A 13,103-nucleotide genomic window follows, 5' to 3' on the forward strand; every position below is an offset into this window, starting at 1 on the left:
ACAGGATTGTGCAGTGAAAATTTATGCCACTTACATAATTGCTCATCTATTTATGGCATCCTCGGAATAATTACGTCACTGCCCCCCCCCCCCACACTTATATTGGTAAAAATCGCTCAAAAAGAACATGTTTGGGGGTTTACATTTTTATTGCGCAAGTACATCAATATTAAGCTTGTTAGAAGTTACGGATGTAAACAAACAACATTCACAAGCGCATGTGTGTGAAGCCAAGTTTTGCCAGTCACTTCAGTCAATGAACACTTCTTGGTAATTCATTATAATTTCAGCAAATTGACAAGATGAACAGCTACATTAGCCTTCCAGATTACGTGGAGCGCAAAGGATCTTTATTTTTGCGATCAAACCACATGAATTATAGTCGACCAACTCTAAATTCTAATTGGTAAGATATCCACATTTCATCATCGGCGCGTTAGCTGTCCTATCGCCCGTCAGTAGCCCGTTAGGCGTGAGTGAACGATGGCCGTGCGATGGCTGTGTCATTAAATGATTAAGAAGATGCAATGTTTACGAATGTTTTTAGAGATCTTGTTTTTTATTTTGATAATGTGAATAGAGATCTTGTTTTTTATTTTGATAATGTGAAATATAGATCTATATTGAGAAAGATACACTTTCATTAACTTTTTATCTCATCTCACATTAGACAGCTGGCAGCCGTCTGTTTCGAGGAGTTTTTAACTTTTTTTAAATTTCTCCTCGTACACAGACGGCTCGCTATCGTGCAGCCACCATTAGGGGACTTGCAATGCAAAATCCCCCCGTCGGGACTCTTCAATTTGTGTCGTTAATAAATAAAAATTTTGAAAATTAACACGACCAAAATGCAAATTTATATTCCCTCTTGTCTTGGCATTAATTGCCCAAAAACGGAGAAAAATGAAGTTAAAAGGAACAAAAACAGTGACTTACCTCGGCTGTCGCGCAAATTCACTTCCCCGTTTTATCCGATCTTAAGTACATAAACATATGGCCTTTGAGTCCCCTGTACAGATCGCGCTAGAACTTCGGTCTCTGTATTTGGTGAGTGAAGCCAACGGAGTTCAGCTGAACAACCAACAAAACAGAGACCGAAGCTTTTGGTCTAATCTCACATTTACTACTTAGTCACAAAAAGATTAGAGGTCTACATTCGGAAAGACATGAAAAAACTGGTTATTAATATTATGATTAAAAAAATAAAATGATTTAGAAGCTGTTAATGTTTTGTTAGGTCAGGTTACTTTGGAGTTTAAATTTCATTATTGTGGACCATGCAGCATAGTTAATGCCCAAGTCGACAACAGTGTATATGTATACCACAGCCCCAGGCGCTGTACTACCTGTAGTACATTTTCCCACAGTTTTAATCATGTGTTTTGAATGACTTGGAACCTAGACCTTGGTCTGCCTTAGACTCTAGTCTAGATAAATTTATAGTCCATTAATTATGTATTTTTTCTAATCATGTTAAACAGACAAGGAACATAATTGTTCTAAGCTTTCACAATGAGTTTTTTCCTGATGATAGTTGATACTCATTCACTCTGTATCTTTTTGTCTTATTTTATCATGTCAATAATCTAGGCACCAATCCAGGGAAGCTGAACCCAAGGATTATGATATTAATGATTTTGAGAAACTACAGGACAGGAAACTTCATAACACAACTTACAAGAGAATCGGTGATGTCACAGATGGGGTAAGAGTGTTGATTTATTTATATCTGAGGAAAATAAAATTGTTGGTCTTTGATAGGTCAATAGACTATTATCTGACTAGCTACAAATAAGTAACAACATTTTGACTTCAAACTTTCCAATTTTCTCAAGCTCGATTTAATTGCTTCTCCTTTTCAAGCAATAAATTGAAATCTCAATTTACTCAATTCTTTTACCTCTGGATAAAAAACCTTTTCATTTTTTTATTCAGTTTTATTCTTTGATTTCAGATTCATAAATTCATTCATTTATTCTTTCTTTCATTCATTTCATTTTTTATTTTTTCATTTACATGTAAACAAAGGAGAATGAAACCCTTGTAAAAAAACTTTCAAATCAAAAAATAAGATCAATAAAAGCTTGAGAATGTTCGATTAGACAAACAATAAAGTTATGAGCATTATTTGGACTGGCAAGATCGCTAGTGCTTTGGAGATCGAGGCCCCTATTGAATTGGCAATGCAACTAAAATATGTGATACTACACTTGTCTTGTACATGTACACCCTCCCCCCACACACACACATTTTGGGTACAGAAAACATACTTCTTGGCATCTATAAATGCCCATTCGAATGGAAGTACAAATTTGACACGTCTATAGTAAATTTTGTGAAACGTCTATTACATGTCTTCCAGACATATTTGAAATATTGAGCTTGAGGTAAATATGTACAAAGGAAATGGGGGAGTTTTACACATGGTCACATTGTGATCTCAACACTCAAATGGTCATAGCTTTCTTATAATATTATAAGTCTAATTGTTCTAAAACTATCGTTCTTATGAATTTTTCTGTTTTTTGCCACAAGTTACCTTGTTCCAATGGTTTCATTCTTTAAATATTACTTCATATGTCTAGCTCACTGTGGATGTGGGTTTTTGTTATTCATGCTCTGATCAGTTTTGATTGGTATTAGTTAGCATTGATCATATGTCATTTTTAATTATATTTTTTTCATTTATTAACTCAAACTTACGTAACAGTACAAACAATTTTCTTATTGCTTGAGATAACTGTTAATGAGATCTGAAGTATTATTTTGTTTGTCACAATTGAGCCACTCACACATGTAAATGTTGGTTTATACATTTCAGGATGCAATCTATCATATTCTGTATCATTTAATCCCCTTCAGTCATTCCCATTGACCACAACACAAGACCATCTGGAGCAGGCCAATTTAAAGAAAGATTTTGAAGAGCAAGAGCCAAGAAAACCAATGGTCAATGTTGCAACTATCGCACATGCGGATTTAGATAGGTAAGGCTCGTTCCTCACTGCTTAAAGCATGTGTACGGAGTTTGTTGGGTAGGAGGTAGGATACCACATATCGACATTAGTTTGCATTTTTTAGATGGATTTTTTGTTTTTACTGGTAAATAACATTGGCATGAAATGGCATAGAACAATTATTCATGTAAAAGTAAGACATGGACTGGCATACAGGAACACATGGCAAGAGTAAGAGAGTCTCAGTGAGAAGGGGGGATGAAGCTATGAGAAAATATAAATACATGACTTTGAAGCTGGGAGGACTTAAAAATGTGAAAGTTCATGTAAAATATTGTACATGTATATTACATCATCAATTTTCCTGTACTGTGACACTATTAAACTTATCATGTGAGACGTATACATGTATAGGCTTTATAAATTAATTAATATCACATTGCATAACAAAATGACTTTGAATATCTAATATTTCGAGATATAATATTGATATTGTAACAATTTGGTATAGTGCCATTCTTATATTTTTAAAAATTGATTTCTCTTTTCTTTGGTGATTTTTCCATTCAGGGATACTGGTAAACCCAAGACAGGCTTTGGAGCAGTTTTACCGAGGCACAATCCAGAACATGACAAGCGCCATCTTGAGACGACAAACCGTGCAGACTACAAGCCACCCTATCCATACACAGCAGCACCGGTGAGTCTAAGAGAAAACATCTTTGTCTCATTAAATAAAGATTTCCTCACCTTTTTTCACTCTTTTCTTCTTTTCCTCTGTATCTTTTTTGTTCTTTTATATTCTATTCCCCATTTTCTTTTCTTTTCTGTGAATGTTCTCTCTTAGAGTGTTGTGTCTTTCTTGTTTTATGATATATTTTTCATTTTCTTTCCTGCCTTTCTTTATCCTTTTCCTTGTTTTTATCATTCTCTTCCTTTTGATCTTTTTCTTTTCCTTTTTTTCTAAGAATTTCTCTTTCTCATCTCCAGTATCTTTCCGTTCCTCATTTTCCTTCTTTTCATCCTTTTCTTATCCTTTATCTTTCTCTTTTTTTCAGAACTTTTCATTCTTGTCCATTTCTTAGTATCCTTCCATTCTTCTTTTCCTCCTTTTCATCCTTTTCTTATCCTTTTTTTCTCAGAACTTTTTTCATTCTTGTCTCTTTCTTAGCATCTTTCCTTCCTTCCTTTCCTTCTTTTCATCATTCTCTTACTCTGCATATTTCTCATGGATTCTATGTGATCAGTGTGATTGACTTTCCTTCATGATAATAAAAATAAAAAACAATCACATAATGTAACCTGGAGGAATATAGTTTCATGATGATTTTCTTTCACCTTGCAGTACTTCTACCGACACCCCTAAATTATGATCACTTACCATTTTCTTTCTCATTTTTTCGCAGGAGCAACTTCCGGACTTTGCAGACAACTCCAACGCGTATCGCAAGTGCCACAGCCAATTCACGGACACTGCTGACTTCCGTCGCTTTGGCCGAAATACGTTCCAGGACGAGAGCGGAATTTATGGGAACACGCAGCTGAAGAGGAACGTTTACCAAACGACAAACACCATCCCAAAAGTATTAGAATGATGATGGGACTGGTTGTAGAGACTATATATATATTTTTTTTCAGTTGAGATTCTACTTGATGGAGAAGGACTATATTTGACATCAAGTTTAAGTTTCATGCTGCTAGTCTCACCTTGAGGAAAGTGTTACTCTTATTTCATCTTTTAATTGAGTGTCTTCAGAAAATGAAATAAATTTCAAAAAAGACTTCCAAGAGATTGATATAATGCTGCTGATGATCAGTTCAATATTGGCACAATGTGCAATGTTTTCAGAACAGAAAAACAAAAAATGAACTTTAAGTCGGTTTCCAGGAGATGTTAATGATGCAGATGATCATTAGAATTGCTGTTGGTCCCTAATTGCAAGGTACTACTTACCGCAAGAAAGAATTACAAACCAAAAGCAAATCGATGCCTTCTTTGGAGGAAGTTTACAGATGGAAGTACAAAAGAAAAGTCTTTATGATCGAGATTATCAAAAATCTTGTAGCAGCATACTAGTACATGAACCTTGATAATGGAATAGACTTCTACTACTTTACATTATTCAAATTCATGTATTCCTGCTTTACTACATGTATATGGTATGATGATTGGATGTTTCTGTATTCTTCCTGCTGGTATACATATATTGTCATTGTTCTAATGAAGTTTAAAAGCCCAAAATTGTATGTTTATTTTATTGTATTGAGACTGCCAAATGCCTCTAATCTCACAAGATAATTTCAGTCTTTAAATCCAGCCTCACTGTAGTATTCATTAGATATTTTATATCATGGTTTTACAAGTTGAAATTAAATATTCTTACATCCCTCCAATGTAGATTTTCACACCATTCTCATGGTTGTCTTTTATTTATTTATTTTTTTTTTTTTTGGGGGGGGGGCAATGAAAATCTCATGCAATAGTTTGTAAAAATGATGACAAGGCCTGATGGTAACAATATGATATCAACAAATTACTTAGAGCTGAAGAAGATTGTCAATGTAAAAATGTATACTCTACTACCATCTGTCTGTTTTTTCCTTCAAATTGGAATTTGATTGACTATAAATGGCGAAATGCACAGGCAATTTTCCAAAGTCTGCAGACTTTTCATATCTTTTAGCCCGTCCAAAATATGTCTGTTTTCAGGTCAGTTTATGTTTAATGTTGTGCAGTATATTTAATGAGGTCACTAGCTGCTATTCTTGTATGTAAAGTTTTATCCGTCCTTCATTATTTCTCAATATATGATAGTGTCTTATTTGTCAGTACTTCCAGATATGCATGATATACACGATGATGATATGTTCATTTAGGATGAAATGGTGAATGTGAATACTTATGAATCACTGGCGGATCCCGAGGGGGGGGAGCGCACAGCCGGCCCGTGCCCCCCTTTTTTAGAGGCACAATTAAAATTTTTTATGTAAAAATTCCCTTAACACAGAAGTGTGCCCCTCCCCCTTTTCAAAAGAGAAGTCCCTTTTTTTTGCTTGTCAAATTTTTTCGTGGACGAAATCCCCTTAATTTTTGGTTGAAACCCCTTTTTTGTGCCCCCCATAAAAAAAAAATCTGGATCTGCCCCTGTTATGAATGACATATATTTAATTCCTGACAGCTTTGGTTTTGTAATTTTCACGGCTAATCAAGCCCTCTACTAAGAAAATTTGTCAGATCATGTTGGACAAGCAGATATATTTAGTATCTTTATACTTATATGAAACAAAGAAAAAAATCATTATGATATACTCTATTTGAAAGCAATAAAACAATGAATGAATATGAACTATATTGTTTTTCAGCTATTTATTCCTTTATTGATGTGAATTGCACTCATAGATATAAATACATGCATTCTATTATACAGACAACAAACCAGTAACATTTTTTTCATTATTTTCACTCCTGAATATGCCATATTTTGCAAATGCTTATCTACATGTAGTTTAAATTTGAACTTGAAATCTACATACACACGTAGCATTCTTCGGTACATCTATACTATTCTTGTTAAATGTTTTAGCTGATGTAGTCAACATGGCATGAAATACATTGAAATATTCATATTGGGCCCAATTGTAATTTCTTTCCCAAATTCAAGTTATTCAACAAAGGGCAAACTTCCTACTTTCGTGGGGGGGGGGAGTCACTTCAGGGCCCAAAATGTCCTTTGTTCATGTTCTTTTTTTTTTTAAAGAAAAAACCCCTCACATTTCCTTCATTCCCCCTTTCAAGTTACCGTGGGTTCGCTCCTTTTTATTAATTCATTCAAGCTCACTTTTGAAATTATTCATCGATTAACATTTGAAAGTCACGAGAAACACGTTTTACAAGTTATGAACAGGGCGCCACCAAATGGGGGGCAGATAAACCCGCCTCCTTTAAAGTTTCAAGATGTGAGGAGAGAAAAGGAGAGGAGAAAGAAGGAAGAATAAGTACATGTAGAGTGTAGCCTATTTGAAAGGCCTGGGTAAAGTCTCACAAAGATTTCTGATTGATTCAATCAACCTCAACTATATGGAAATCCATCAAAGTCATTATTTATCCTACAAGAAATATCCTTCGTAAAAAAGAAAGAATGGTGAACCTACGAGTACACATCATTATCTATAAAACATTTTGAATAAACATGCATTTCAGATGTTACCTTTGCTGGATTTCCATCGTTGCGGTCGATCGGATCACTCGCAGCTCTTTGTAAGACGGAGCCTTGTTCTATGATTCTCTAGTCTATACTCCAGGGGCCGCGGAACCGGGGGCCGAAGGGCTTCAGCCCCCCCCCCCCCCACTTTTTCCAAAACGGTGTACAAAAACGTAAAAATGACCATATGATTGTGATTTTTAGCATGGTCAACCCCCATTTGGGCTCAGCCCCCTCCCCCTCGAAAACCGTTCCGCGGTCCCTGTACTCAGTGTTTCCACAGATCCCAAATAAATTTCCCGAAACTGAAATCCAAATTTCCTGAAATTCATAGACATTTCCTGGAATTTTCCTTTTCCAATAATCGGACAACAAAGCGAGCCTAAACTTGTCCAAGTGACCAAACTCAAGGAATTTAACCTAATTTGTTGAATGCACTTTTTAAAATAGCAAGAAAATTACAAAATGCGAGCGCGAAGCGCGAGCAGAAATTTTTGAGCTGCGTATGAGACAAACTATTCATTAAATATAACATGAATATTGAAAGTTGTTAAGATTAATCGTAATTTTCTGATTTCCCGGAACTATACCAGAAAATGGTCCGGATATCCCGGAAGTCGGGAAATTTTCTTCAAAGTGGAAACATTTCTATAGTACCCGTATAATTTAATTGAGGAAAAATGTGACGTCACATTTGGGTCGTCATCCTCTATAGCAAAATATCATGGGCGCCGCCCCTGGTTCTGAATATGACCTATTTCCGATAAAGGAGGCAGCGAATCTTTATAAATTTTACTCGTAAAAAATACTTCCAAAAATACTTACATGTATACTGTATCCCAAAGTAAATTTCATACAACGAGTATTGCAAGAAAAATCGATTTCAGTTACTTGTAAATTTAGAGGAAGTATTATAGAGACTCAAATTAGGGAGTCATTGTTTGGTAAGTTAAAACTTTAACTGGGCTAATTGCATTATAATTTCTCCTTCTATATATAGGTCTACAACTGACAACATTTCCTATAAATGTAATCTCTTTTGTTAAGTCATTTCTTACTCAATCCAAAAATGAGACGGAACACAAAAATTAGTAAACTTCTATTGACCGCGGTTACCATGTTAACTTGGTAAAGATATATATTATGATGCTACGGGTTATAATGATAGTGATATTAATACTACTGATAATGATGATAATGGTAGTAAAAACACGTTAATGATGATCATGATGAAAATGGTATTCATATAATCATAAAAACATAATAATCATCATCATTATACATTTCTTTTTTAATATGCGCATTTTCATGATATTCAATGCGCATGCAATCTTAATAATAATAAAGACAAAAATTAAAAAAATCACAAGTGGACTGGGGCTAACAGCTCACAGCTACCAACAAATAATATCAAAATTACTACACTTAGAAGAGGTACGTTTTGAGACACTTCTAACAAATATAATTGATAAGTAGCGAATAAATATGGAATGTTTATTTTAGAAAAGGAATGAACGCACATTGCACTGCTTTCGATTTGAGTTACATTCAAAACGTGAATACAAAAGCAACATTATTTTTTTCGTTCGTTTCTATAGTTAAACATAAGTATTTTCTTTATACAATACGAATCTATTTACAATGGCTTTTACATTTACGTACTGCCGAACATATATAGGTTTCTCTTTTACCAAGAATACGCTCATCAAAAGAGGACCAAAATGCTACCTAATTAAATGTGTCGCGGAATATGTATGCAACTCAACATAAAGATTGGTAAAAGAACGGACGAAAGTGATCGTAATTATTGCCAAATTAATGTAAGCGGGGAAATAGACTCTTGCTGGCATTTAATGAAAGTACGTGGCGGATGTTTATCTGACAGTTACTATAGTAACAATCAGACACCCGTGCTTCTCATCCAATCAGATCCAATCAGAGCGAATGACAGTTGTCAGATCTAATATGTAAATTATGTCTTCATTAATTGATCCATCAACGCATTTCAAAGGTGCGATATTGATCTCAAAATAATGATAATTAATTATTAGTTATTTCTTAATACCGGACGATTCCTATTGTAATTATAAAAAAATGAAATTGCTATTTCCGAGAGCCGAAGCTTCGTATTATTTTTGTCCCCAAGCACCTCCCTATTTAAATTGACTTGAATAACTTCCTTTTGAAGTTGATGAAGTAGGTTTTTTGTAAAACACCAATTCTTATATTTGCATCTGATTTGTATTACTTTGCATATGTTTGAAACGGAAATAAATCTTTAAAGTATTGTATTAAGTCAATTGAAAGCTAAGGAACATAAATCAAAATCTCGGATTTAAGTACAATAATATAACAGTGGCCGACTTAACTCCTTGGTCTAACATGCTGCATAAGTCTACACCAGATTTGAAATTCTATTTCAAACTAAAATTACGTACAGGGGACGAGACATTTTATTACGATGATTATTATATAACGAATTAGTTCATAAGTTGTTTAGGACTGAAATATCCGACTGGAAATGGGCTGTTTCAGTGAATAACTAATTCACACTGACAAATTCATCTTGACTTAGCGGGGAGTCAGCCGACTTCTCAGACATGTCTAAATCTGAGGTGGTCTCCTTGGCAGAACGCATGCGCAGCGACGCCAAGCTGAAACATCGCTTTTCGTCGTCATCCAGGCAGTGGGCTGGTGAGCCGTGTTTCGGGGATTCGGATGGGCTTCGGGGAGAGTCGGGAGCATGGATGTGATGCTTGGAGTGTTTTCCGGAGGTGCACGAAGTGGTGGTCGAACCGGAGTGCGAGAGACAGTTGCATCCTGCGGTGCTGGCGGCTTGAGGGAAGTGAAGGTGGTCGTTGATGCCCGATCCGGTGATTACTCTATATTGGGAAATTGACATGTAAGGATTATAATTTTTTTTTCTTTGGGGGGGGGGGTCACTATCACACGCCCACCCCCACCACCACCCCCACTATCACCTACACCATCATCATCATTATAATGAACACCAACATCATCACAATCAATACTAATAATAAAAACAATAACAACAACAACAACAATAATAATGATAATAATAATAGTAATAATAATAATAATAATAATAATGATAATAATAATATAATAATAAGAAGAAGAAGACGACGACGAAGAAGAAAAAGAAAGAAGAATACAATTCTTAGACGCACAATTTGTTTGAGGAAAAGCGGGAAATATGGTTAGAGTCGTCGACTAAAAACTAAGCATTAAACTGTGAAATATGTAACGCACAACATCATCAACCATCACATCAAAACTCATCACCACCATCGCCATTATCTTCGTCATCAGCATCAGCATCATTATCATCATCATCATCATGCACCTTTGCTGTTGTCGTCACCATCACATAACCACCGTCATATCCTCAAACATATACAAAGAGAGATATAGGCCTAACATATTTTCATCATCACAAAACATCATCAAGATAATTACCTTCGATCATTCATTCCTGCATTCATCCTTTAAAAATTTATCATAATCATTATATAAGCACCATGATCACCATGTCTCCACCACCACCATCATCATATTCATCATCATCATCATATTCATCATCATCATATTCATCATCATCATCACCACCATCACCACCAACATCATCATCATCATCATTATTATCACCATCATCTTCATCATTATCATCATCATCATCATCATCACCATCCTCATCATCATCATCACCACCACCATCATCATCTTATTCATCATCATCATCATCATCATCACCATCATCACCAACATCATCATCATCACCACCACCATCATCATCATCATCATCATCACCATCATCATCACCAACATCATCATCATCATCACCACCACCATCATCATCACCATCATCATCATCATCATCACCACCATCATCATCATCATCATCGCCACCACCATCATCATCTTATTCATCATCATCATCATCATCATCATCATTATCATCATCATCATCATCATCATCACCATCATCGTCATCATCATCATCACCACCACCATCATCATCTTATTCATCATCATCATCACCATCATCACCATCATCACCAACATCATCATCATCATCATCATCACCACCATCATCATCATCATCATCATCACCATCATCATCATCATCACACACCAGCACATTCACCTATCTCTAACTGACACTCACCCTCCCGCCAGTGAACGCTGAGCCAGCCTCGCCATCGCTTCGTTGTATAGCATCCCGGGTGTCAAGCTCGGCGGCGAGGCCATCGCCGTGGCTGCCGCGGCCGCTGCTGCAGCCGAACCCGACCTCACTCCCCTCGTTGCGGCAGCGAAGTTCCCGGCGGCTGCCGCGGAGAGCCAGGCATTGCCGTGGAATCCGATGGGGTTCGGGTAGGTGTTGATCTGTCGGGTACGCCAAGGGTCGACTCCCAGACGCTGCCGTGCCATCTTGCGCCATTTTGCCCGGCGATTCTGAAACCAAACCTTCAAGTGAAATTCAAGAGAAAGATCAAGGGAAGATTAGTTATTATATTTTAAAGTATTGCAGACACTTTTCTGTGTTTTTTAGGCAATAAAGTGACATGTTGCATTCGTTTTCCCAATCCTTCTCATTCGTTATTTATCTCCACCTTAAAATGATGATGACGATGACGACGATGATGGTGGTGATAATGATGTTGATTATGATGACGATGACGACAATGAGGATGAAGAGGATTATGACGACGTTGCTTATGATGATGATGTTGACGTTGACGATAGGGTGATGATGATGATGATGGTGATTATGATGATGATGATTAAGATGATGAAGATGATGATGATGATGATGGATGTGAAATGATATTTCTGGAGTTGTAGTTCTGTTGGTGGTGATGGCTCAGTACCACGACGTCAATGGTAGCAATGTTAATGATGATGAAGATGGTGTTGATGACGGATAATGGTGATTAGAATGGCAACTTGTTGTGGTAAAGGGTATTAAGGTAAATTATGAATACTAAGTGCAAACGAAGATGCGTTGGTCATAATAATTTTGCCATGATGTTGGCAATTGGTGTAAATGACCATGAGCATGAAAAAAATGACCAAGCTTAGTATGCCTACATTTTTTCCTTGCGATGCTATGTCGGTAACCTAAGACAAAGCTCACCTGAACCCTTGCCTCGGTGAGTTGGATGCGCATCGCAAGGTCTTCGCGGAGGAATACATCTGGGTAATGGGTCTTGGCAAAAAGCGTTTCGAGTTCACTGAGCTGCTGCGGTGTAAATGTAGTCCGATTTCGCCGCTGCAAGAAAAGAAATAGACCAAATCGACATGCTTATTATACAAAAATAGCACTTTATCAATGCTTTTATAAAACACTCCAGGGAAAATTAAATAAAATGCATAATTTGTGTATAAAGCTTGTTTAAATTTTTTAATCATGGATTTAAACAAACATGGAATGCCTATCAAATATCGATATGCTTGAGCATGGGCACGATAAAGAGAGCAAGTTAAGTTCCAGATCTTAAAGCTAGTCGAAAAATATAGTGACAAAATGGTGAAATGTGGAAAGCTTCCAGAGTTATGCCTATCAATTTTTAATTAAAAAAAAGCAAAATATACTGGGACTGTAAAGGCCACCACACACTTTACGAATGATTCTACGAACCGATTTGGAGCAAATCGCATAAAAGAAAAGTATTTTTTATTTTGAGGATCAAATTAATTGTAAGAATACAAATATATTAATTTCGGATGATTACACGACTAGATTTTGGAGTAAAGTCCAAATTAGTTTTAAATCGTATAGTCAATCTTACGATTGCTATGACGTCATAACGACTAGATATTGAATCCGTTTTTATTCTAATAAGGGATCTAGCATAGTCACAGATTTGAACATCTATTCGGCATTCGTGCGACTATTTAGAACATTACACAGAAGATATTC

General features: G+C 36.1%; 2 protein-coding genes across 3 annotated transcripts in view; one reads left to right on the plus strand and one right to left on the minus strand.

Annotated features, from left to right (window-relative positions):
- The first annotated feature begins 193 nt into the window (after positions 1-193).
- LOC121430784 (protein C9orf135-like) lies at positions 194-6,304 on the plus strand. The gene is made up of 5 exons (XM_041628181.1): positions 194-406; positions 1,591-1,705; positions 2,863-2,987; positions 3,528-3,657; positions 4,364-6,304. Exons 1-5 carry the CDS (start codon positions 303-305, stop codon positions 4,550-4,552), a joined length of 663 nt encoding a protein of 220 aa, XP_041484115.1. The 5' UTR covers positions 194-302; the 3' UTR covers positions 4,553-6,304.
- Positions 6,305-9,094: 2,790 nt separating this feature from the next.
- LOC121431419 (dorsal root ganglia homeobox protein-like) overlaps positions 9,095-13,103 on the minus strand; it is a 33,844-nt gene continuing 29,835 nt past the window's right edge. For both annotated transcript variants that reach the window (XM_041628985.1, XM_041628984.1), the window contains exons 3-5: positions 12,318-12,452; positions 11,349-11,647; positions 9,095-10,041 (exon numbers count right to left, since the gene is read on the minus strand). In XM_041628985.1, coding sequence (XP_041484919.1) covers positions 9,702-10,041; positions 11,349-11,647; positions 12,318-12,452 — 774 coding nt within the window. In that variant the 3' untranslated portion in view covers positions 9,095-9,701. The remainder of the gene's footprint in view (positions 10,042-11,348; positions 11,648-12,317; positions 12,453-13,103) is intronic.

Source organism: Lytechinus variegatus, chromosome 17 (genome assembly GCF_018143015.1).
Source record: "Lytechinus variegatus isolate NC3 chromosome 17, Lvar_3.0, whole genome shotgun sequence".
Taxonomy (NCBI): domain Eukaryota; kingdom Metazoa; phylum Echinodermata; class Echinoidea; order Temnopleuroida; family Toxopneustidae; genus Lytechinus; species Lytechinus variegatus.

Excerpts from the sequence above, each read along its gene's own strand:
- LOC121430784 (XM_041628181.1), top strand. The coding sequence starts at position 303 with ATGAACAGCTACATTAGCCTTCCAGATTACGTGGAGCGCAAAGGATCT. Across the intron at positions 407-1,590 it reads CCAACTCTAAATTCTAATTG|GCACCAATCCAGGGAAGCTG; the intron begins GTAAGATATCCA and ends TCAATAATCTAG. Across the intron at positions 1,706-2,862 it reads TCGGTGATGTCACAGATGGG|TCATTCCCATTGACCACAAC; the intron begins GTAAGAGTGTTG and ends AATCCCCTTCAG.